Consider the following 23,372-nt stretch of genomic DNA (forward strand, 5'->3'; position numbering starts at 1 on the left):
AACGTCTCCGCCCTCTGCGTGTGATTGGTTAGCAGTGCTAAAACATCACGTGACAACCACCAATGATGAATGCAGAATAACAAGAAGAGGACAAGAAGTGAATGGAGTTGGACGGTAAGTGATGTTTTTGGTACTAATGTGATGTTTGCCCCCATTAAAATGATATAATATATTTAAAGACCGGTTTCGGCGTGTATACTCTGGTGATCTAATAGATTACAGTAGATAGTCTAATATTAGTGAAGCGTAGCCTTGCAGCGATAACTTCCTGCAGGCTCTTTATGGCGCACCAAAGGTTAGATTTCACTTGGTATACTACATGTTTTGCTTAGCCTTGGATCAATTTATATCATAATGTATTTATTTGATCGAGTCTGACTTTTTGTACGTCTATGATACTAGCCTCAGATCAAAACTCAAATAGGCCTAGATGGGTTTTATAGATATACAAATGTCAACATCCAAGGCTACTGATGCGAAAGTAAAAGTCAGACACGATAAAATGCATCCGATAGTCCTGTTCCAAGGCTAGATATAGCTCAAAATCAAAACAATAGGCGGGGTTAGCCATGGTTCACATGACGCTCGTGTCATGATTATGAGTTTATGACAGTCATGTTTCAGGGCTCAGGCGGGGTGTACTGTCAAGTGTCAAGGGAGACAGAGACAGAGACACACACACACACACACACACACACACACACACACACACACACACACACACACACTTCTGCTTCATTATCTCATGACATACATCACCAGACTGACTTCTCCTTTCTCTCACAAACTAACATCGAATACAATTGGCTTTGGTTTTAGGCTCCAAGATGACAACAGTACTGCAGTTTCTCCTCGTGTCTTGTCCACTGCTGGTTGCTGGGAGCCCCTTTCATAAATCCAGCAATGGCTCATTACCACTGGTCATGTGGCATGGGATGGGTAAGGAATTGTGCTAAATAATCAGATAATGGAATAATGATTGAGCCTGACGGGGTTCGGCAGAAGCTTTAGGCAAACAAGTTATACAAGTGGGTACTGGTACAAGGCAAGCCTTGTTAATCTGTTTTCCTGGCACCTGCTACCAGCAAAACTCTAAACTGCAGAAGAGCCACTAAGCAAGGTCACCAGCTAATTCCAATGTGACTTACAATTGAAATGTTATGTTAGCTGGTTAGCACATTCAATATTTTGCTGCTTGTACTATGTCCCATCAATACTTTTGCTGCTTGTACTATGTCCCATCAATATGTTGCTGCTTGTACTATGTCTAGGGTGACTATAGCCCCGCAAGCAGAACCCGAATGTAGTAAAGTTTCTGATACTTTGTTTACTTTAAGCGCCCATCAAATTTCATAAAAGCTTTATGTAGGGTTCCGAGAGGGGCTAGGGTGACTATAGATCCAAAGTGTTCATTTGAGGAACAGAAGTATCACTTGTGTGGGACGGGACGGGGGTGCTTATTATTTTACTTAAAACCTTTGATTCTAACGTGTAAACTAAATTAAATAAGAAGGTTGCCTCTTATATCCAATTTTGATTGAGAGCCCAAATTTGGAGCCCTGGCGCATGGACTTCCGACTTATTTTGGTATTGCCATTAACACCTGAATGCAGCCCGACTACTGACCAGTAATGTAAACCAACCAGAATCTCAACTGAGAATACAGGTTCTGTTTCAAGCTCCGTCTATAAAGAGACACAATATGGCCATGCAGTTCAAACCAGTCACCTTGCACTGCAGAGCCACTATTACATAGACTTCATAGACAAGACTTGTTGTTGTTCTGTAGCTACTGATGCCCTTTTAGGATGACCAGAATCAAATCCAAACTGTTCATTTGAGGCACAGAAGTATTTGTGTGGAACCGGGGGGACGGGCGGCGTTGGCAACTTATTACTCAAATTAGTTGTCATATTCGACCATAGGCGTAATAATGCCTATAATTTTATTATTAAACCCCTCTGATCTCACATTTGGTTGTAAATGCAAATTTTGGTCATGGGTAGTATGGCTGACTTGGTACCATAGCCTAGGGGATATTTCTCATGTTATGTTAACTGACATTTTGCAGGAAAGGCAATGAGAGCTTTACGACAGAAAGCTAACTATTAGGGGACTATAGGAACACATTTGAACACTGCTAGTCACAATGTGGGACATGGTCTCAATTTGTGGGACGCCTGAAAAGTCCTGGCAATGAGGGACTGTCCCACGCAAAGGGGGACATCTGGTCACCCTAACTATGTCCCATCAATATGTGCCGCTTGTACTGTATGACTAAGTGACAAATGCAACCTTGATTCTTGCGCTGCAATGCTATCTTTGTCGAAATAAACCATGCATATGTATGTTTTGCCAATTAGGTGACAGCTGTTGCAACCCTCTCAGTATGGGGTCCATTAAGAAGATGGTAGAAGAGGATGTTCCTGGGATTTATGTGCTGTCATTAATGATTGGTGACAATATTATCCAGGTACACACATACTGTAGCATAAAGCTCTCATCCACTTTAAATTGTTTCATTGTCTAATTCCACCTTCTCAGGTGCTTATGTTAAATATGACTAATTTTGAACTATTTACTTCATTATAAAAGATAACTAAAGTGTTTAACTCTTCACATATATCAAATAAGATTTCAGATTTTGTCTCTTTTCCTCCAGGACGCTCCTTTTAACTTTTCCTTATGAACAAATTAATCTTTTCCAGGACACAGAGAATGGCTTCTTTTCAGATGTGAATGAGCAGGTGTCCATGGTATGCAGTCAGCTGGCCAAGGACCCCAAGCTAAGCGGCGGCTACAATGCCATGGGTTTCTCACAGGGTGGACAATTTCTGTAAGTGACCCGTGGTGTGGACATGGCATGTTTTCGTTAAGAGGGTGTGATACTAGACTAATAGTGTAGAATCTAGACAAGTGGATTTAAGTTTAGAGAAAGAGGCTAGGTTCTTTCTTCCTACAGAGTAGTGCTGTCTACATGCTTTTGGTTTAAAGCCTTTTCATATCAAGTCCCATAACTTATTCTGCATTTGAGTCACGGACCACCATTTGATGAGATTTCATTTAACCTCAGTCTCAGACCAAAATAATATTTTGTTGTGGGATAGGAGAGATAACAGGCAAACGTTGATCAAAATAACAAATTCCATTTGTGTAGACTTCTTGGAAATTAAGTAATGCAAATGTTTAACAATAGTTTAAGCATAAAATAGACCTGTATGGGTTCATTTTACACAAGAGTTAAAGATCTATAAAGGGTCCATTTGATCACCAACTCTCCATTATTTAGCTGGGGACCACCTGGAACCCCCTCAAGGACCACTGTCTTAAAGCATTTGTCTCATGAGTGACAGAATGAGGAAGCTTGCTATGATCCTTCCTCTTTCCAGGAGGGCTGTGGCCCAGCGTTGTCCCTCTCCACCAATGAAAACCCTGATCTCAGTCGGTGGCCAGCAGCAAGGTAACAGCACTGTGACATTAGCGGATTTGAATGCCATCAATGCATTGAAAGTGACGTTTAATCAGCATTGAATGCTGCAGTAGATGAGTCTACTGACCTACCGCAACAGTCTACTCTACAGCGTGAAACGTTATCTTGTGAGTCACGTTTGAGAAATTCAGTAGGCTGCATTCTGTGCGTTGATCACAGCTACTGTTGACAGCGACGACGCACCTCGTCCGACATTACTAACCCTATATCTAACCCCAACCTCAGTTTTAACCAGTCACGTAAGTCCCCTAACCGCATCCGTCCTAACCGGCCACATAGTCAGTTGGCAATGCGTGTAGTCACTTGTAGCCGTGATCAACCGCACAGAATGCAGCCTACTGAGGTCTTGGTAGGTCAGTAGACGGCTACTGAAAGCAGTCAACGCTCTGATTAAACATGATTTTGTCCCCTTCAATGCATTGGTGGCATTCGAAACGGGTGCAGCCATCCATTATGTTATCAGTTCCCTTGGGGTACAATCAGTACAAACAAGCCCGACAGTGTCTCATGTCAACGGTCGGCTTGCACACCAAAAACCAAAGTGCAGTGTAAAAGATGACTTGCAAAGTTGCACATATAACTAAATGCTTTGAAGCAGATTTATTCCAGCACACAAATCCTGTAAAAGACCAGATATTATCTACATTACCGGTACATTAATACTTGGGAACTAAATGATTGATTACCAGTAACAATATCCCAAATTACATATGTATGTCAAAGTGTAATTTTGCTTTCTTCATCCATTCAAAAGGAGTGTATGGTCTCCCAAAGTGTCCAGGAGAGAGCTCCCATATCTGTGACTGGATTCGCAAAGCTCTGAATGCTGAAGCATACTCCGACATGATGCAAAAACAGTGAGTTGTCCTTTGCCTTATTGTGTCCATCTCACTCCCTCTTTTGTTCAGTCTTCGCCTTGCATTGTCTGTCAAGCAGATAACAAACCGCAACATGTTGGAAATTAGCATGTGCATGATTGTTTATCTTTAGCAATACTTGAGTCACTTGACCCCGATCACCATAATTGGTGTGCTTGCCATCATATTATCTTACTGACTTGACTTGTCATGGTTTGTTTGACCAGCCTGGTGCAGGCACAGTACTGGCATGACCCTCTCAATGATGACCTGTACAAGAAGCACAGTCTATTCCTGGCCGACATCAACCAGGAGAGGGTCAGTATGGGACTTACTTTACTAGTACTTTGTTTGAATCGTTAGCTCATTGTTTACTCCACCACATGCAATGTTTGCATAAAATACAAAATTCTGCATAGACATTAGGGTGAAGAAAAAGTAAATTACAAATTAGGCATTTAGCAGACACTAAGAACACCACATGGTAATGCATCATGAAGTCAAGCAACATATGCAAACAATTTCTAGCTATATCTATTACAGGCAAAATACGGCTATATTCTGGATTCATTGCAGTCGTGTGTGTGTGTGTGTATATAGTTTACATATGTTATTTGTTTAACTGTCATCCGAATGGCTTGAATTTCTTTCAAATATTTCCATCTACATTTTGTATTTCTAGTTTGTGAATGAGACTTATAAGAAGAACCTCCAGTTGTTGGACAAGTTCGTTATGGTGAAATTTCTGCAGGACAGTGTTGTGGATCCAGTAGATACTGAGGTGAGGACTGTACACTACAGTGAATACATTCTCACAGTTTTACCGTTATGCACAGGACTATGGTGAATTGGCTAAACCATTTACTTAACTAAAATACCATTGATCACAAACAAGAAGTTTGTATGTCTCTTTATGACACATTTCATGAAGCTGAACAGAACAAACCACCTCATATTGACTTCCTGTTTTCTCTAGTGGTTTGGGTTCCTGAAAACAGGCCAGGCCAAAGAGGCTGAAACCCTTCAAGAAAGCATTCTCTACAAAGAGGTAAACCTCAACTTTTGCAAAGCAAAATGTACCATTACATATTGTCATATCATACAGTGAAGTATAAATGAAGTTTCATTTTCACGATTTAGATTTTTTCATTTTAGCTTATGCTGTACCCCTGTAAATATTAACGGGTTGCTCAGATGTGTCATTTTTGAGTGGTGCATGTATATGTGTGTGTGTGTATACGTGTATGGGTGGGTGACGTGACATGGTGTCCCTGGCTGTCCTCAGTGTCACTCATGTATAAATAAAACATATATTTGTCAAAAACCTTCTGAATATTGTGCAGGACATTATGCTCCATGTGAACATACTCAAGATTAAAACATTTCATTCCTCATTTCTTCAGAATTTTCAACCAAACACAGCAAAAATCATATGGTGCGACTGTCCCGGCCTTGTTTCTCAAAGTAGGAACTTAAATAAAACTAAGGAAAAAAATGCTAAAATTATTTTAAAAATTCCATAAATATAATATAGATGTCTATTTGTGAGCCTAATCTTTTCAAAGTCCAAGCATAATGTTTTCAGTCATTTCTGATCAAAAAGATTTTGTCCCCCAAACCAAAATCATATTGTGTGACACCATTTTGGGACATTTCAACAGGCAATTGTTTGGACACCCATTGGGATAGAGAGGTACTTCTTCAGTAAGGCTGTTCAGCACTTGCATTACAGTAGCATGACAGGTGTCTGTGGTGAATTATCATTTTAACCTTTTCATGAAATACGATCTTGTTGGAACGCTGACCAATGCGACTCTTCCAAGTGTCTGTGGGTGTGACACCTTTTTCATTAAAAAAGCTAAAAGTATTAGATTTTTTGGTCATAATTACATGTAAATCTATGTTGCTTTGTTATAGCTAGCATGTTGTTAGCATGCTAACGTGTAGCTAGTAGCCTCAATGTTATGTTAAGTGCAGAAAACGTAATATGGTGTGACACTTTATCATAATGGTGTGACTGTTTTCCTGTCACGCCATATGAGTTTTTTGTCACACCATATGGTACAAACTGTATTTTCCTACAGATATAACAATAAATAACAAAGTCCCATGCTTCTTTTGTCCATTTAAACATATGTTTTAAACATTTTCACCTAAAATCTGCAACTATCCACAATAAATTGTGTTTAATTTCGTTTTATTCAGTCATTGCCATGTTATTCAATGTTAAAGCAATTTTCCTGTTGCTGTTTTTCCTGAGTAATTGTTAAATCAATCTGTAAAGTTCAGTACTCACTAATAAGTAGGTTAAAACACAGTTTGCTTTGAAAAATGAAGATATGATCATACGGTGTGACACTAAATAATTTGGTGTGACGTTCCAAATAGTGAAAAAAATCATACCTTTATTAATGATGAAACCATTAATGTTCATGGATTACATAGCAAATAGTCTAAGGAAGAGTCACAAATATTTGTGTAATTTTAGAGAAAGTTTTGTCACAATAAATACAAAATATATTGAAAGACCGATAACATGGGCCTCACATTGAGTGTTGATTACGGAAATAATATACAGATTTAATACATTTTCACAAAACTATAGTGGATTACAGGTTAGTTATGATAAAGGACTTTGATAAAGTGAGCAACTTAAGAAAGGTGTACTCCATTTTCATTTTATAAACAATTATTGTCATGTCACACCATATGACGATTTTAGGCACAAGTACAACAACATGCTGAATAAACTCTGATTCCAATAAAATATCTAAAAACAAAATATGTTTCCATAAAGATGAGAGTGAGTAGAACAAAAGTAAATCATTTATATTCCTGTTATTTAAAGGTTTTTAAAAAACACTTTTTTTGGGGTGTCACGTCACTGACCCGTATGCTAGTGTGTGTGAGATGCACCACTCAGTTCACACAGGTGTTTAATTTAATAACTTAAACAATGGTTTTGAATGTCGAATTTGAGCGGCTGGTTAGTTAGGAAAGCTGTCAAGTTTATAAGCGGTTACAGGATTGGTCGCCAGTAGACTAGAAAATGCTCCAAGAAATCCAAGAAAATCCATTGAACATCACGATGCATTTTGAACTTGCAGTTCGGCTATTTGGTGTAGAGGGGAAAAAAGGAGAGGGCCAATACTAGTACAGACCCCTGGGGACCCCAAGCAACAAATTATAGCCTATACAGTATAATGGTTAACAGTGAAACAATTTAACTCACCCATTGTCTTTATCCAGGATCGTCTGGGGCTGGCAGCAATGGACAAGGCTGGAAAGCTGGTGTTTCTTGACACGGAGGGAGATCACCTGCAGTTCTCTAAAGAGTGGTTCAATGCCAAGCTACTGCCTTATCTGCGCTAAAACATTTTACCGTTTGACCACTCCTGTACATAACTTGGCATTAATTCAATTATCACTTAATTCTGTAATTGTTCAGTTAAGAGAATGTTCCAGAACTGAGGAGTTAACCTTTTGTTTAGCTCGTTTTAATATAATTGGGTTAACCATGCACAATCGTTTCTCCCTGCTGCACTGTTCACTTGTGGCATGTTGACCCTTTGCTGCTGATGTTTTTGTTTTTATTTTATTTTAGATATATTGATTTTAGCCAATTTGACTGTTACTCTATCAATGTTGATGTTTAAAGGTTCTCGTGTGTTCTCTTGGAACTGGATCTGGGATAATGTATTTTTGCAATAAAGAAAATTACATGCTAACAAAATGAACATGTCAAGGCAGGCAGTCATTTGCAACAAAACATTTATATATAATTATACTTACCGTAACTGTCTACTAATCAAGGACAGACACATTCCCCCTCACGGAAGAGGGAAAAAAAGGCAGCACAAATTCACAATTTTATTGCAACATTTTTAATGAAGTCTCCTCCAGCACTAATGAGCAGAATTTTGATTCTGGACCAAATTAAGATGTAAAGACAAAGGAAACAGACAGATGGTACAAAAAGAAAATCCAACTAATGACTACAAGTGCATATGACCACCAAAGAGAAACAAGTGAAGATGGGGCTTGGTGTTAAAGTGAGGAGGTGATGATGATAGGACTATGTGCAAGACTTACTAACTCTAATCTGTACAGTTCATAACAGCAGATATTTCCAATCAAGTGTGGGGAGGAGCATAACTGCCAATGATTGATTCATAATCGTCATCGTTCCCTCTGCCACTTTCTTTATACTTCCAGTTTGTATCCAAACAAAGGAGCCGTTCACTTGAGGTCACATGCCGTTTCTTGATTTCTTTGCCTGGCTTATCTTTTCATGCCACCATCCATGGAATGTGTTCTTTTTAATTGTTTTTTTATATATATTCAACGGAATGTCCTATGCGTGAGCTCTGAGGTCAGTGATGCATGGAATGATCTTTTTTTCTTTCCCTCATTCAACAATATCTAATATCTTTTGTTCAGGTTCAGCACATTATGAGAATTAAACCGAGTGACCATGCACTTAACTCATTTATTATCCCCAAAGAGTGTTAATAACAGTTACAGTAAACACTATGTACAGTATAAGACCTTGGTTTGTTGTACATGTGCTTTGTCATTGGATTGCATATAATGAAGAAACCTATTGGAGCCCTATTTAAGATAATTAATTGTAAACCGAAATAACTTGATTGGTTAAACCTGCTAGTTTAAATTGATTGGCTACAGTGGCTACAGTGTTGACATGTAGTCAAAAAACGTTACGATAGTGCCTTATCTCACACTCACCATGTTGGCTAACGTTATTAAATCTATATGGTAAATTTAGGAGAGGATTTTCTGGATAGGTAAAAAAAATGAACATACCAGTGGTTGGCAAACCTCATTTTATAAATGCTTGTGAAGAGTGCTCACTGGCCATGGAAACACCAATTCAAATGACAAGCTGCTCCCTGCAATTGGCTGGAGGAATGCTCCAGATCAAGCAAGCAGTCCTCTTGTTGGCTGATAAAAGGAACAGCTTAAGCTGTAGTTGGCTGATATAGGGAGGAAGGAGAGAGCATGGTGAGGTCCGAATCTCAGTCTATCGTGAGTGTTAGCTGGATGGTCGGCCGGTCGATCAGTCAGGTATTTTTGCAAAAAGGTGGCGGCGGTGTTGTTGATGGAGGCGTGGCCGTTTCATGGGCTGCCTCTATGCAGCAATCTCTGATGCTGTGGTGACGAGCTTGCTTCCATCCCAGACGGTCTTAAACTGCTCAGGAACAGGGATCTCCGTCTGACAGAAGAAGAAACAATATACATGTTAAATCAACTACGATAAGGAAACTAATCATTTATTTTAAGTTATGTGTAATTCCAATAAAAAAAAAGGTAAAGGAAAACCTCCTGCACAAGGGGAAAAAAGGATACACAACAAAATTCAGACACTCACAAATTCTCCATCTTTGTTGGGTACCAAAATGTTCATCTCTGAGCTCTTGGCACTGACGATTTCACACATCAGCGAGTCCTTGCTCAGGTAGACATGGCAACCGTCCGTCTTGTTGATGGACATGGTAGGGACCTTGCCTAACACCTAAAACATGAAATGCAAATTAAAATGAAATAAATAAACGCATGTTCTACTAATTTGTAAACAGAGATATTTTTGGCTATGTTGAAACTGGCAGACCAAATCAGTTTTTTTGGCCTATCCAGATTATAATCAGATTGGTTTTCAGCAACAAAAAAAGTCTGAAGAGCAAACTTACAAATCAGATTCAAACCATATTTCTACTAGGTGGTTTGAAATGCAATTTCTAAATGCAATTTTGTGTCTCAATCTACTCTAGACACTGAAGCCTGATTTATATACCATGATGTCGTACGACGATGACACACACCGAAAATAGCTGATCTACCTCCAGGTGTGAGCTGCCATGTTTAGTACAAACGAACGACAAATTATAAATATGAACCATTACGCACAACTTTATCTTTACCAAAGCAATCAATGCCGATAGTTTGACGATGTCAGCATGCACAAAATAGGCAAGTCTTTTCTATAGGTAGTTTTAGAAAAATAAATTAGATTTAACTGCAAACTGAACAAAGCATTTATTTAGATTTCAGGACACGCACCTGAACCTTGACGTCTCTGCAGTTGATGATGTCTACGATGCCCACCACGTCTTCAAACACCAGGCCTAGTTTCCTACAGTTGTCTAACACAATAAAAGCACATCATATACAGATCAACACACTGCACAAACTTTACCTAGGTTCATGTCTTGGAATGCAAACTTTACCTGGGTTTATGTCTCAAAATGCTAAAGCAGACAAGGACGTTTCAACAATTACTTTTAAAGTATGACTGAATACAATACAATACAATGTTATGGGTGGCTTTCACGGCAATGACTTTACCAACCACTTGGGGTCGCTATTGGCCAGTTATCGACCTACTGTGTGGCTGACAGAAACAGGACCCTTAAAACAAGAAGAGGAAATATAATAATAAACAGGGCGCCTATTTGTGTCCTCCTCACCCTGGATGATGAATTATCAGCATTATTTGTCATAAAGCCTTTGCCTTAAAGGCCTGAGAATTTAGTTCAACTGATCCTGGGTGGGTCTAGTCACTTTCCCTGACATTATCCTTACCTAAAGTGATTGAGTTGATCTTGCCCTTGACGTTCAGTGTGCTGTTGTTGCACTTGAAGGCATAGACCACCTGCTTCAGCTCTGTGTCACTGATCACCAAGTCCTGCGCACCCTCCTGGTTCTCCTGCAGTGGGAAGGAAGGGTAGAGGAGAGGAACATTAATGATTTAAAAGAGGATGGGAACCGCAGTTACCTTAAAAGGGTGCAACTATAAAAAGCAATGGTATCAAACAAGGGCTTGTTTAGTCTCTGTGACTCATGCGCACGTTTCTCAGGGTCAGCTACATACACATTCAAAAAGGCTTCCATTTTAACCAACCAAAAAGCCACAAAACAGGGGGCGGCAGTGTCTTAGGGGTAGAGACTCTGAACCCCTAGTTGCTCCCGATGTGCAGGGTGGTGGCTTGCATAGTTTCCTCCGCCACCAGTTTGTTTATTAGCAGAGTACAACCTAGCGTTATTTACTTAGGGCACGTATTTAAAGACCTGTCATTTGTTCACAAGATGGTCACATATTTCGGCAGGTCACCAATTTCACCATAACATCGCCATGCTGGAGTGATCGAGTGCGAGTGATTTTGGGTATTTAAATTTGGCCCATGTGTCATTAGTTACCGTCTGGGGAAATCCCTTCTAGTAATCTACCATAGATACCATCTACATGTCGCTGCATGCAGTTTGAAGGTATGTTAAATGTCTATTTTGCCTAGTTTAGTAAGTCCTGGATGTGTATGGAGAAAAAGTAGAAAATAATCAAAATATTTTAAACAAACGTTTTCAAAAGTGCATTAAAAAAGCCTAACAATTACAATATGGTTAGGAAATACCCTTTCCAAAACACATTTACATTAATTTGCATTGTTGCTGGAAACACCCTCCAGGCAGGTGTATCCAGAAATTTCCTGACTTTTTAAGCTCTCGGCCAATCCAATCGAATCCAATTAAATCCTCGCTCAAATCCTCACGCACACAAAGCTGGGCATAGGAGGGACTAGCACCCCTCAAAACATTATTTAGATTTTATTTGGTAGATGTGATTGACGCACCACTTTCCACTTCTTTCCGTCTAGCTCCAACACAGGGGGCAGCGTGCGGGTGGGGGTAGCTGCGGCGGAGGGGCGGGGCGAGGCACTGAAGGGTTTGGGTCCAGAGCGGACCGGCGCACGCTCCCCGGCCCTCAGGTTTGGATTCTTGTGAGTCATCTGGTCTTTGGACACATGCTTCAAGCCTGGAGGGGGACAGAATGGAGATGGAGAGACACCTTTCATTGGTCAAATGCACACGATCAAATTCGACAATTAATCACCATCATGAAAGCAATAAACTGGAGACTTTCTAGTATGATATTTCTCCATTCATTGTCAATGGCATTTAATGTTTGTGTTCAGACAACATTAAACACTATAGCTAAAATAAGAAAAATCACACTTGTGTGAAGTGTGGTGGCGCTCTTATCGTACATCATACGTCACATTCCGTGCTCAGCGAATCAAATATGTGGTACACACAAAGCTGGGCATAGGAGGGGCTAGGGCCCCTCAAAAAAGTGGCCAGGAGGCACATGCTCGTCTACACCTCCCCTAAGACCACTAGGGATCAGCAGCTACAAGGGAGTTGGGATTTGATAGAATAAACTAGGTAGAAAAAGATCAAAAAGAATAGTAAAAATGAAAAAAAGACGGCTGACAAGCAAGTAGGGCTGCAACTATTGCACACTAAAAGCTCAAAACGCATTTAATTTGTTGGTCTGCTATTTGCTGTACCGTTTTTAAATCTATTATTTTGCACCCCTACAAGCAAGGTTTACAAACACAAACGGGGCCTAGATTAGAAGCTGAGCCAGCGGCGGGATCCTCTGACTGTGCCACCTACCCTTGGTGATATCGGCTCCCTTGTTGATGTCGGCGAACAGAGCATTGGTCTCAGGGGCAGCGCCACCACCCGATGACTGGCCCATGGCCATTGGAGGAGGAGGGGGCCCAGGGGGAGGGGGAGGGGGGCATCCGCCGACGGGAGCGCTGGGAGGTACCGCAGAGGCCGATGCTACAGGACCCTGAGGCGGTGAAGACATTTTACTGTGGTTTATTTGAATGTTGTTTTCCGTGTATGATCTCTGAATAATAAATACATTACATTAGACACGAGTGTGATATAGAGAAACAAAAAGGGCAAGAGGGCACAAAAAGCCGGGCTTACACTCTTGCTCCAGGACAATCCCGTAGTGTGGTGCTCTTTGATGTAGTTCTGGAGCTGAGTCCAGATGGTAAGATAGGCTTTCACCCACTCCACATGCGTCTTGTCCCTGGAAGCAGGAAGAAACCGTGACATCTATTGATTGTCCCTTTGCAATGGAATTGTTTTTTGTCATTGTAACCACATAAATATTTATTTTGAGCAAAATTATTAGATGTAGAGGCAAAAAAGGTTAAAACTGGTTAATTGTTCCATCTGCATTGCTGTGTCCCTCGGCTCCCTCCCTTCAGCACCTCAAGTAGCAGGCCATTAATTATACCAGAGTCTACACATACGATTATTAAATAATAATCCAAACCAACAACTGAGATCAAAGTGTGTTTGCGATTCTGCCCCTCAATGGAGTAGTCAGCCCCAGAGTCTTGTAGTAGAAGGAATAAAGTTGGTTCTTTTGTATACATTTACAACAAAGGGTACAAACATGAAACCACTAAACTGAAGACAATAAATCATGAAAGTATGCTGGGACAGCCACTACCATATTATTTTCTCAAGGCTTCTCGGTACGACAGTGGTGTGTACATATTACATAAGCCATGATGTCAGTCCTAACCGCTTCATACTAGCAGAGCTTTATGTGGCAGTGCTGCTGAGTAAGTGAAACGGCTTCAACGTTATAGCTGGGGTGAATTAAAGACAGATGGGGACAGAAAGGTTCTGCCTCTGACTGAAAGTACAGAGTAGACGACCTGTCATTTAACCCATACACTACACTCAGTTAAGTTTTTATATTTGTACACCGTCAGGGTGGATGTTACCGTCTAGATGCACAATATGCTTCCTTACTTCTCCTTGTAGTCCTTAAGCACACGGTTGGTGTAGAACATGGCGGAGTCCTGCATCTCTTTCACAAAGGGGCCTGGCTTAGGAGCCTGGAACAAGCGAGGAAGAAGAAGCATATCAGATCAGAGAGGGAGCGGGTCATTTTGAGCATTTTCAGCCTTTATTTGATACAGACACCAGAGACTGAAACTGTAGAGATGATAGCAGGGGAATGACAAACAGCAAATGGTCAGAGCAATCTGGAATCAAACGAGTGACTCACTGATCAGGCATCTTGTTTTCAGTTTTATAGTGTTTCAATTTGGTCTGTTCATTGATTTATTTCATCACTTCCAATTCCCATCCTAGTGGCGAAAACGAAAAACTTCTGGGAACTCAGATTAAATTTGACTTTTTGATCCTGTATACTGTCCGAGTTCACTCATGGAATTAGAATCCTGACCTTTACTAAAGAGCTGGAGACATGACACCTGCTAATGAACAAACACTCAAACAAAGTGCCATGTTTGTATTTTCTACATAGGCAGTGTGCCATGTCAATTGTCAACATTAATTTTAATGACGCCACAAAAAATTCTAACATATTTTGATTGTCCACAAATATAACCTTTTTCCTTCCTTTTAAAAATGTTGTCTCACATTGTTATAATGATCATTAGAGTCAGAGCCATAATTCGACTCTCTCCCCAGTCAGAGTTCAGAGTTTTAACGAATGTAGAATTGTGTGCAAGATGTAATTTACATACAAACGTGAGGGACTTTATTTGACGTTTAAAAGAAAATAGTTTACCAAAAAGCCTCTCTCTCTCTCACTTTGCCAGTGTGCCATGATCACCATCTTTGGTGCGAAATCTACCAATGTTGGCACCAGTGCCAAAGGTCGCCTACCCCTGGTCTATAGCAACGGTTGCTATGGGAATAGTGTAAAAATGTAATCAAAGGACCTGTGTACACTCAATTAAAACTGAGGATTTGATAGGATTCAAGAATATGTTGTTCAATTTTAGTTTTGATAGTACCGCTATTAAATGCTGTTTAACTACATTAAAGTTCATTATCAAAATCACAACACCGGTTAACAGTGAGGCTCTGTTCAACTACTGAATGAAAGCAAGGCTTGTTTCTGCTGATTATTGCACGCTCATTTAATCACCCACCCACACGCATCCATGCATTCATGCACAAAGAATCCACACACACAAGAACCAACTTCACCCCACTCAGCAGGCATTCAGATGGCAGTGCCAACCCCACTCCCTTTCCGTCTCTCTCTCTCTCTCACCATGGCGACCCAGCCAAGCGCGGGCACACTCTCGCTGACGGAGGAGAGGTGGTTGAAGAACGGCGAGGTGCGGTTCTTCTCACGGAATGTCTGCACGTCCTGGATGACTTTGGACACTGGCTGCAGGAGTGTTGTCAACGCAGCCTACAGAGAAGACGACATTAGACCTCCTTTACAACAGAACCTCAGAGACATGAAGGACAGAAATGGACATGCATAATTTATGCAGTGCTAGTCAGTGGCTGCTGTAGTAATCTCTCAAGACAGATTCCGCCAACAGCTGAATCCGTATGTAGGAATAAACACAGGATCACCCGGGAGGAAGTGGACTAAGAAAGTGGAGGAGCCAAACCCAGTTCTCTCACAAAAAAAAGAGAGAACTGGGGGAGAGGGTTCCCAGAACCTCTGAGGGAGAGGGTTCCCAGATTGCTGCTGTACTGATACTATACAGATACATTAAGGCCTATTCATAGTCAAGTTTTCGGTGACCACCGAAATGGTCGTTAGTAAAAACAGAGATGTGTTGTGTGAGCAGTGCAGCCGCAGCGTGATGTCATGTTCTAGTTTTCGGTGGTCACCTCTTCCCTGAAAACTGGACTATGAACAGGCCTTTACTATGAAAATAACTTTTCATTCATTCCGAATACATTCCAGATTGCAGCGCCTCTAGGCCTTTACTATGAAAATAACTTTTCATTCATTCCGAATACATTCCAGATTGCAGCGCCTCTAGGCCTTTACTATGAAAATAACTTTTCATTCATTCGAATACATTCCAGATTGTGGCGCCTCTAATCAGTGGGTAGTTTACTGGTTGATTGATTATGATGCATATTCTTTTCACTCACATCAGAGGGCTTCTGGGAGCTGGAGGCTGCGACAAGGAGTTGTCTCTGACAGGAGAACGCCTGCTTCATCATGTCCGCCTGGAGAAGAAGACAGAGTGTGAGATGTAGTGGTGGACAAAGTAATCAACCAGTACTTGAGTCAAACTTATAGATACTCCTGCTGCTCAAATATTACTCAACTTCAGTTAAGTACTGGAGTAGTTGATTGTATTCAAAAGTACATGCTTTTAGAAATACTTAGGTATTCAAAAGAAAAATTACAACGTACATTTTAAACAAATTCAAAGATTTTCCAGTAACTTTCCAAAAATATAAATAGTGAAAATAGCAGGTACAATCTACAGCAGATATACAATGTTCTCTTTGATGTTGTATTGTAATTATAGGCCTTATGTCGTTAATTCATAATGCATTATTTACCTTCATAGAAATGTAGTAGAGTCAAAAGTACAAGATTTGTTTTCATATTGTTTCGATACTTGACTTTCACGCCACTACATTTCAAATCAAGTAGAGATACTCAATAAAATGTAGTAAAGTACTACTACAGTACTCCAATAAATGTACTTTGTTACTGTCCACCACTGGTGAGATGGTGAGACAGTGAGAGCACCAAGGATAAAGGGAGAGAAAGTGAGATGAGGGGGATGTGTGTAGACTCTGAACCATAGAGAAATGCACAAAGACTGTACACGGCAAAATCCTCTGTGTTCATTTACCCATTTACAACTCTGAGAATGTAAAAATTGAACCAAATAGACCCATATTATCCATCATAAATGGTACACTTATGGATTTTTACATTCATTTTTATGTGTGGCCATTATTCAAACGTTTTACTGACGTGTTTCTGGACGTCGCCCCCGATCTGCTGGCTGAGAGTGGTGTACTGAGCCACGGGACCTTTGATGATGTCGTCATACGCCTCCACATACGCTGATACGGCTGGACAGACACACAGAAGGAGCGAGAAGAAACATTACCAAGGGAGAAAGTCATGTTTCATGGGTCATGTTTTATTAACCAGTCTACTTTATCAAACTACAAACACACCGGCAGTTCTGGCCTCTGATCTGATGTCTGCCTGGGACCGGCTAGAGCTGTCTGACGTAATACAATTTAACCCTGAGACACTATTACATTTGTACACTTATTATTATTATTACGCTCATCTTAAATTAACACTGAGGATTTTACGGTTTAGAACAGAATAGGTACTACATTTAATTATCCATTGTACTATTCTCCTGCTGTTAGGTCTATTGGCTGATCCAGGAGCAGAAAATGCAAGAATACAGCAATGTGTTCAAAAATAGTTTTGGCAACACGGCTGACTGTGACTCAGCTTTAAGAAGGGCTAATCACAACATAGCTGACCATTTCAATCAGAACCAAGCCCAGGGTCTAAGCTTATAGCCAACAGGGAAAAGGAAGCCACCAGTAAATAGTACAAAAAGACAGACTTCACTGATAAATACTAAGGTCGTAAATACGAGGTAAATTGGTGGAGGCTCCCTTTTCCAGTTTGTTAAATTTCTGCCTCATGAGTAACTTGCAGCCGTAGTAGCTTGAACAGCTAAACCTTTCAGGCAGCCAAAGACATTTACTAGTAGCAGGATAGCATCCGGCTGGCGACAAACATCTTGGTAATGACAGTTTAGTATTTAGAATTGGCGTACCTCCACCTCCACCACCAGCACTGCCGCCACCAGAGCCAGACGCAGCCTCCAGACGACCCACGGCTATCTCCAACCGCTGCACCAGACTGGCCAACTCTGCCATACCTGGGAATACAGACAAGACAGGAGAAGATGAGGGACATTCGAAACCTCAAGTGTTCATGTATCCATTTGTACACTCTCAGAGTTAAATGAACCCTTACTGATAGTGTGAACATTCCTTGGTGCTGGCCAAACAGCAAGTTGTTGGCTGTTGCTAAATGCCAATCCTCAAATTTACCCCAAATGCATTTTTGACAGTAAGGGTTTCAACTTTCCTCCTAGCACAGCTCAGATGAATCCGATTGTTGATGCATCAAATGTAATGTAAACTAAAAACTACCTGCATCTTGCAGTATTCTCTGGGTTAAAATTCTATCAGGACTGCCTGACCTGGTGATGGCAATCAACATTCCCCTTGTAAATGACAAAGAAAGTCAGAGAAATGGCTGATTTCTAATCCTTTGGAGAACTTTTTAAATCATCAAGTATCATATGTCTGAACTTTAAAGGACAGGCTCCTCCAAAATCCTCTCCAACAATGTTCTGATCATTTGCACCAGAAGTGGTGCACTTTATTCTAATTTGAGACTTTTTAAATAGATCAAACTTTATAAAGCACATTTACAACAAACAAAATGGACCAAAATGCTGTACAGGGTAAGAACGAAACAAAAGTGCAACATCACATACAAACAAATCAAGACAAACATTACTGCAGTTAAAAGCTAAGGAATAAAGGATGTTTTAAGAAAGGATTTAAAAGACTTGATTACTATATAAACCTTGGCATCTCTTATGTTGGTCACACTTGTATCGTTTGTCTTTGTACTTTTTTTAGTTAGGGACCCAGGGTTTGGTGGGACTGGGAGGGTTTGTGTTTGTCTCATGAGTTTTTACTAAATGTACTGACTGTTTACCTTTCCTGTGACATTCCTTCAATAAAAATGTTAAAACAAAATATGCAGTTTTTGAAATGTTTTGAAATGAACAAATCTACAAGTTCACCATGTACATATTGTATAAAGTAGGCCTTTAATATGTGGTATTTAACATGGTTGATTTTCAAATCGCATGGTAATAGTTTGACCATATGTTCTGGAACGTTTGACCATGTGTGTTGTGAAGTGCACAGAGACCCCTTGGGTCTAACTATTGCACAAAGTCTCTGTGTGTGTACACGTACGTACATACGTAATCCATGTAACTTGAGAACCGTTTGCCCCACCAACTTCAAACCTCACCGACACATGCGTTCTACTCCACCACAGGAGGTGCAGTGCCCGGTTGTCCAGAACCGCCCCAAAAAGGCAAATGCCCGGGCTCTGGACAGGGCCCCTGCCCAGTGTCCATATATGGAGCTGGCCTGTTCCAACATCATTCTGACGTCTGCATAGACTCCATATTTGGGCATGCCTGAGTCCTGACAACGAACTCCATATATGGGACACAGACATATCTGGGTGGGGCATGAATTTCCAACTTTCATCGTTTCAAATAGGCCAGTGCCCAACCGCTCTAGTAAATAAAAATAAACTAAAACTGTAAGTCAAAGAATAAGATATTTCAGTTTTATTTGTTTAGTTACATTACTGAGTCCATCTCTCAAAATTGTTAAAATAAAGATCAAATGTCCACATATTATGTAAGACAAAGGTTTTCATGAGGTGTCCCATCTTTCTTACATGTCTGTACCTAGCTCAGTGTGGAACCATTCACAAGCATCCTGTCCATAGCCCATTGGTGACTGTTGTTCACGATCTGTTCATTCTCAGACTGTACAAGTCATAATGGTCTGATGCTGAAGTACATATATACTATAACAAATACTACATTTGTGTTGACACTTGCCACAAAATGTCAGTAACTTTAACACTATAGGTCAGTCAGATATTGACACCATACAGTTTAACGGTCATACCGTTTTCAGTGACTGCTCATAAGTGCAAGAAAACTATTCTGGATGTGACTGAATGACAAAACAGGAATCAAACTCATGCTAGCAGGATAAAGGAGTTCCTCTTTGAAGAGTCAGCGGTTGAGTCATAGTGACAAGAGGTATGGAGGCAGGCAAGTCATGACCTGCTGTTGAAATGCAGTCACATTTTTAGAGTAAATTTCATTATTATAAATGGATGGAGGTTTTACTGTGTACTTGTTCAGAGTGCAGACCTTTCCTACAGACACTATACTCATAACAAATACTGTATGCCATTTAAAATCCAAGAACCACTAATTTTACTCTTAGGGGACAGGTGAGCCTCATGGACACACACAGAGAGACACACAAAGAATGTGGTTGCAAAAATGCATTGCTACACTAATGCATAACTCTACAACTACCAACTTGTCTGAATACCTCACCCCAAGAAGTATCCATGCAAAATCCTCGGTGTCAATTCAATTGGTCTGTTCTTTTTTCATTCCATTTTTTACACCTTACAGTGAAAGAGCAACAGGGGTATAAAAAAAACATCCCCACAAGCCATTTCAAAATTATCATAAAATGTGAGCTCTTGTGTTATTGTACAAACCGAGTCACCTGGTATACACACACACACACACACACACACACACACACACACACACACACACACACACACCTGGTCAGTGGGCTCACTGGGCTGACATTACATAAGACACCAGTTAAGTAACGCAACACCACCTTTACCTGTGTGACTGAGACCGCCTCAGGCACTTTCACCTGGCTGCAAATGAATGGATATACGCACAGATAAAACTACTCTCACTAATGACCATTAACCCATGCAGGGAGGAAACTAAATCTGACTTGTCTTGTCAGACAGATACAGGTAAATGAAGACCCAATATACTGTAGTGTGTACTGTGTACTGTGTAGTCTACTGACACAGGACTAATCAGTCAGGAACATTTGAGTTAGGCCTATGTGCTATTAATGCATGACACGTCAGTGTATATAATAAGGGGCATGGGAAATTTAAGGTACAAATTAGTTGTACATACGAATGACTAATTTACAGTGAGTGAGGCAAGTTTAGGATCAACTAGGCGTGTCCAAAACACACACCTTAACTGTAAGATTAGAACTCACCGAGTTTACACAGTCAGTCACACACCCCCCAACTAACTACCCTCTCATCCAACACTAGGCCAGCTGTAATTGTACCCATCATAGCAGTGAGTGAGATATATGACTACAGGTACCAGAGTTGACCTGGTTCACTCCCTTGTTACCCGAGTTAAGGTATGACAACTGAGAAAGGGCGGGTCAGTCAGGGTGTAAGTAGAGTAGACACTGTCTACTCTACACAGTAAAACCAGGAGTGTTCATTTAAGTCATGGTGTACAAAATGGAACGATCATTTCATTATACACCCTTAGTGTGAAATTACCACTGAAGATTTTACATTGTAGTAAACAAGTACTTAAGTGTATGCTTGCTTACATTATAAATTCCTTAAAATGTATACAAGTAAGTAAGGTAAAGCGGATATATTTGGACTCACATGGGCCAAGCTACTCTGTCACACAAATCCACATCCAATAGTACAAATTGGTAGTCAAGTCTTCCAGAAAAATGCTGACCATCAAAGAAACTGTTGTCTCCAAACTCAAGGAATTTCCATAGATCACCACAACAAATTCGATTCTAGTATTTTAGAATTAACCCAGTTTAAATGGACTACATGTGCACTGTACATTTCTCAAATTGTTCTCAAAAAGTCCCAAAATGAAATTGTTCAGAACATAGCCATCCCAATACAGATAAGGTAAACTAGGGTCCCGAAAGGGGCTATTCAGAACAGAAGCCCCTGCAGGATCAATCCATTCAACCATAACATGTTACATGCCAGAACCATGACCCTCCAGGCGACAGGCCTCTAGTCCAGATTTATTGAGTACTCAGTGGAATTCACCTCCTACACAGGACACCTCCAAGTCCAAATCCATATCTCCTGCCGTTTGCAATTACTTTTTACAACATATGGCACAGGCTAGGGCGCAGCGTGGCTGCGTGGGACATCAACGCATTTAATCCAACCAGTCAATGTGCAGGGGAACTGCAGTAGGTTGGCTCTGTGGCACATTTTCTTTTCGCAAATGAGTAAAGGCTGGGACCGAGGCTAGCTCTGTGGGGGTTTGTGCCACACTGCCAGGCAGCAGCAACACAGCCAGAGGGCAGACGTCCAGTTCTCAGAGACATAAAGGGAGCGTCGACGCCGCAATGCACTTCTGTAACACAGCTATATTCTTGTGATAAAAACGGGTCATAAAGTAGGCCATGGGAATGCGGATGGTCTAAAAACTCTCCCAAAAGCTCCACGGTCTCGTCCAGAGTCTCGATCCCCGGCCGGTTGAAGAAACCACTTGCAAACCGATGACGTTAATGCGATTGTGGGATACATACAGGCGAGGAGGATGCTAGGCTATAAAGAAGGGGGGGAAAAACATCCAGACATGCTGAACTAAATGACAAATGTGATGCGATCAACAACGAACGAGCCATTCATTCGTTTTAGTGAAGAAAGACATTCAGTCCTAACAGACATGATGATATCTGCCATTCTGCCTCATCGTCTGTTTCATTTCCTGTATTTGTGCACAGACACCCCTCCCAGGCTGTGTGTGTGTGTGTTGTTACTAGCTAATGTTGGCACCATCTCTGCACACAAAAATGGAAGTTTACACAGTCGCTTCCTGACAGTGGTGTGTACTGTAGTGTGTAGTAGTGGACATCTTTTCACATTTCGCATTAACATCCCCCACATTTAATTTCTGTCAATCGTCATGTCTGAATGATTCAGTCCAGGGAGCGGCGGCCGGCGGCGCCGCACTCCAGACCCAGACGCATTGTTTTGTTATTAAAGAGCAAATAGCCTCGACCACCTCATCCTCGCTTTCGTTAGATAGAATTAAAGGTCATTATCGTCGCTAACGTCGTTGCCCAAAACACACGCGTCGTCTTACCTGCTAAAATGAGTGGAGCAGTGATTTTGAGGTGTGTTTCTTCAGTGGGAGTGGACCGTGCGTTGTGCAGGCAGGGCGCTTCACTGCTGGCTGCTCTCTTTTTTTCTATCTCTCTTCTTCCTGGATTCAGTCAAAGTTTCCCAGCTGTCACCGCGCGAGGTCGTTTCCGCCCTTTAACTCCGCACGCGCGGCGAAATAGCCGATCTGCAAGCTCACAGCGCGTCACCGAAGCGACGCGCTGTGGGCTTGCAGGTCGGCTATTTTGTGGCCGCGCGGTACCGTCTTACGGACGGTTATGCGTATTGTGTTTTTTTTTTGTGGGTTTTTTTTGTGCTCGCTCGCAGCAACCAACTCCTTCATTCCCATATAAGGTCAAGGAGACTGAAACACAGAAATGCATACATGGTCTATGACATGGGTGGAAAAAAGATACAACTGCTGCTTCCTGCTCACTCTTCTTGTCTTCTCTATGCAGATATTTACTTTAGAACGTTATTACAATACCCCTCCCTCCTGCAATGTGCATAGGACAGGACCGGTTACAGGCTCTCATTCTAGGCCGGCCCTAGTAGAATGACAGTTTGTGACCTA

General features: G+C 41.1%; 2 protein-coding genes across 3 annotated transcripts; one reads left to right on the forward strand and one right to left on the reverse strand.

Annotated features, from left to right (window-relative positions):
* The first annotated feature begins 49 nt into the window (after nucleotides 1-49).
* ppt1 (palmitoyl-protein thioesterase 1 (ceroid-lipofuscinosis, neuronal 1, infantile)) lies at nucleotides 50-8,084 on the forward strand. The gene is made up of 10 exons (XM_080787834.1): nucleotides 50-114; nucleotides 820-939; nucleotides 2,364-2,473; nucleotides 2,709-2,836; nucleotides 3,390-3,460; nucleotides 4,245-4,347; nucleotides 4,575-4,665; nucleotides 5,030-5,128; nucleotides 5,324-5,395; nucleotides 7,597-8,084. Exons 1-10 carry the CDS (start codon nucleotides 102-104, stop codon nucleotides 7,717-7,719), a joined length of 930 nt encoding a protein of 309 aa, XP_080643960.1. The 5' UTR covers nucleotides 50-101; the 3' UTR covers nucleotides 7,720-8,084.
* Nucleotides 8,085-8,215: 131 nt separating this feature from the next.
* cap1 (CAP, adenylate cyclase-associated protein 1 (yeast)) lies at nucleotides 8,216-22,936 on the reverse strand. 2 transcript variants are annotated; one of them, XM_080787833.1, is made up of 13 exons: nucleotides 22,782-22,936; nucleotides 17,799-17,897; nucleotides 16,958-17,058; nucleotides 16,114-16,191; nucleotides 15,266-15,409; nucleotides 13,987-14,072; nucleotides 13,144-13,249; nucleotides 12,820-13,000; nucleotides 11,994-12,175; nucleotides 10,948-11,071; nucleotides 10,426-10,508; nucleotides 9,737-9,880; nucleotides 8,216-9,580 (listed from the first exon to the last, which is right to left on the reverse strand). In XM_080787833.1, the coding sequence occupies exons 2-13, from the start codon at nucleotides 17,893-17,895 to the stop codon at nucleotides 9,497-9,499; spliced, it is 1,410 nt and encodes a 469-aa protein (XP_080643959.1). In that variant the 5' UTR covers nucleotides 17,896-17,897; nucleotides 22,782-22,936; the 3' UTR covers nucleotides 8,216-9,496. The 2 variants fall into 2 exon arrangements, with proteins under 2 accessions (XP_080643959.1, XP_080643958.1); XM_080787832.1 differs by having other exon boundaries at nucleotides 17,793-17,897.
* Nucleotides 22,937-23,372: the final 436 nt, after the last annotated feature.

The sequence above is a fragment of the Protomyctophum bolini genome, assembly GCF_963924005.1.
Source record: "Protomyctophum bolini genome assembly, chromosome: 17".
In the NCBI taxonomy this organism is placed as follows: domain Eukaryota; kingdom Metazoa; phylum Chordata; class Actinopteri; order Myctophiformes; family Myctophidae; genus Protomyctophum; species Protomyctophum bolini.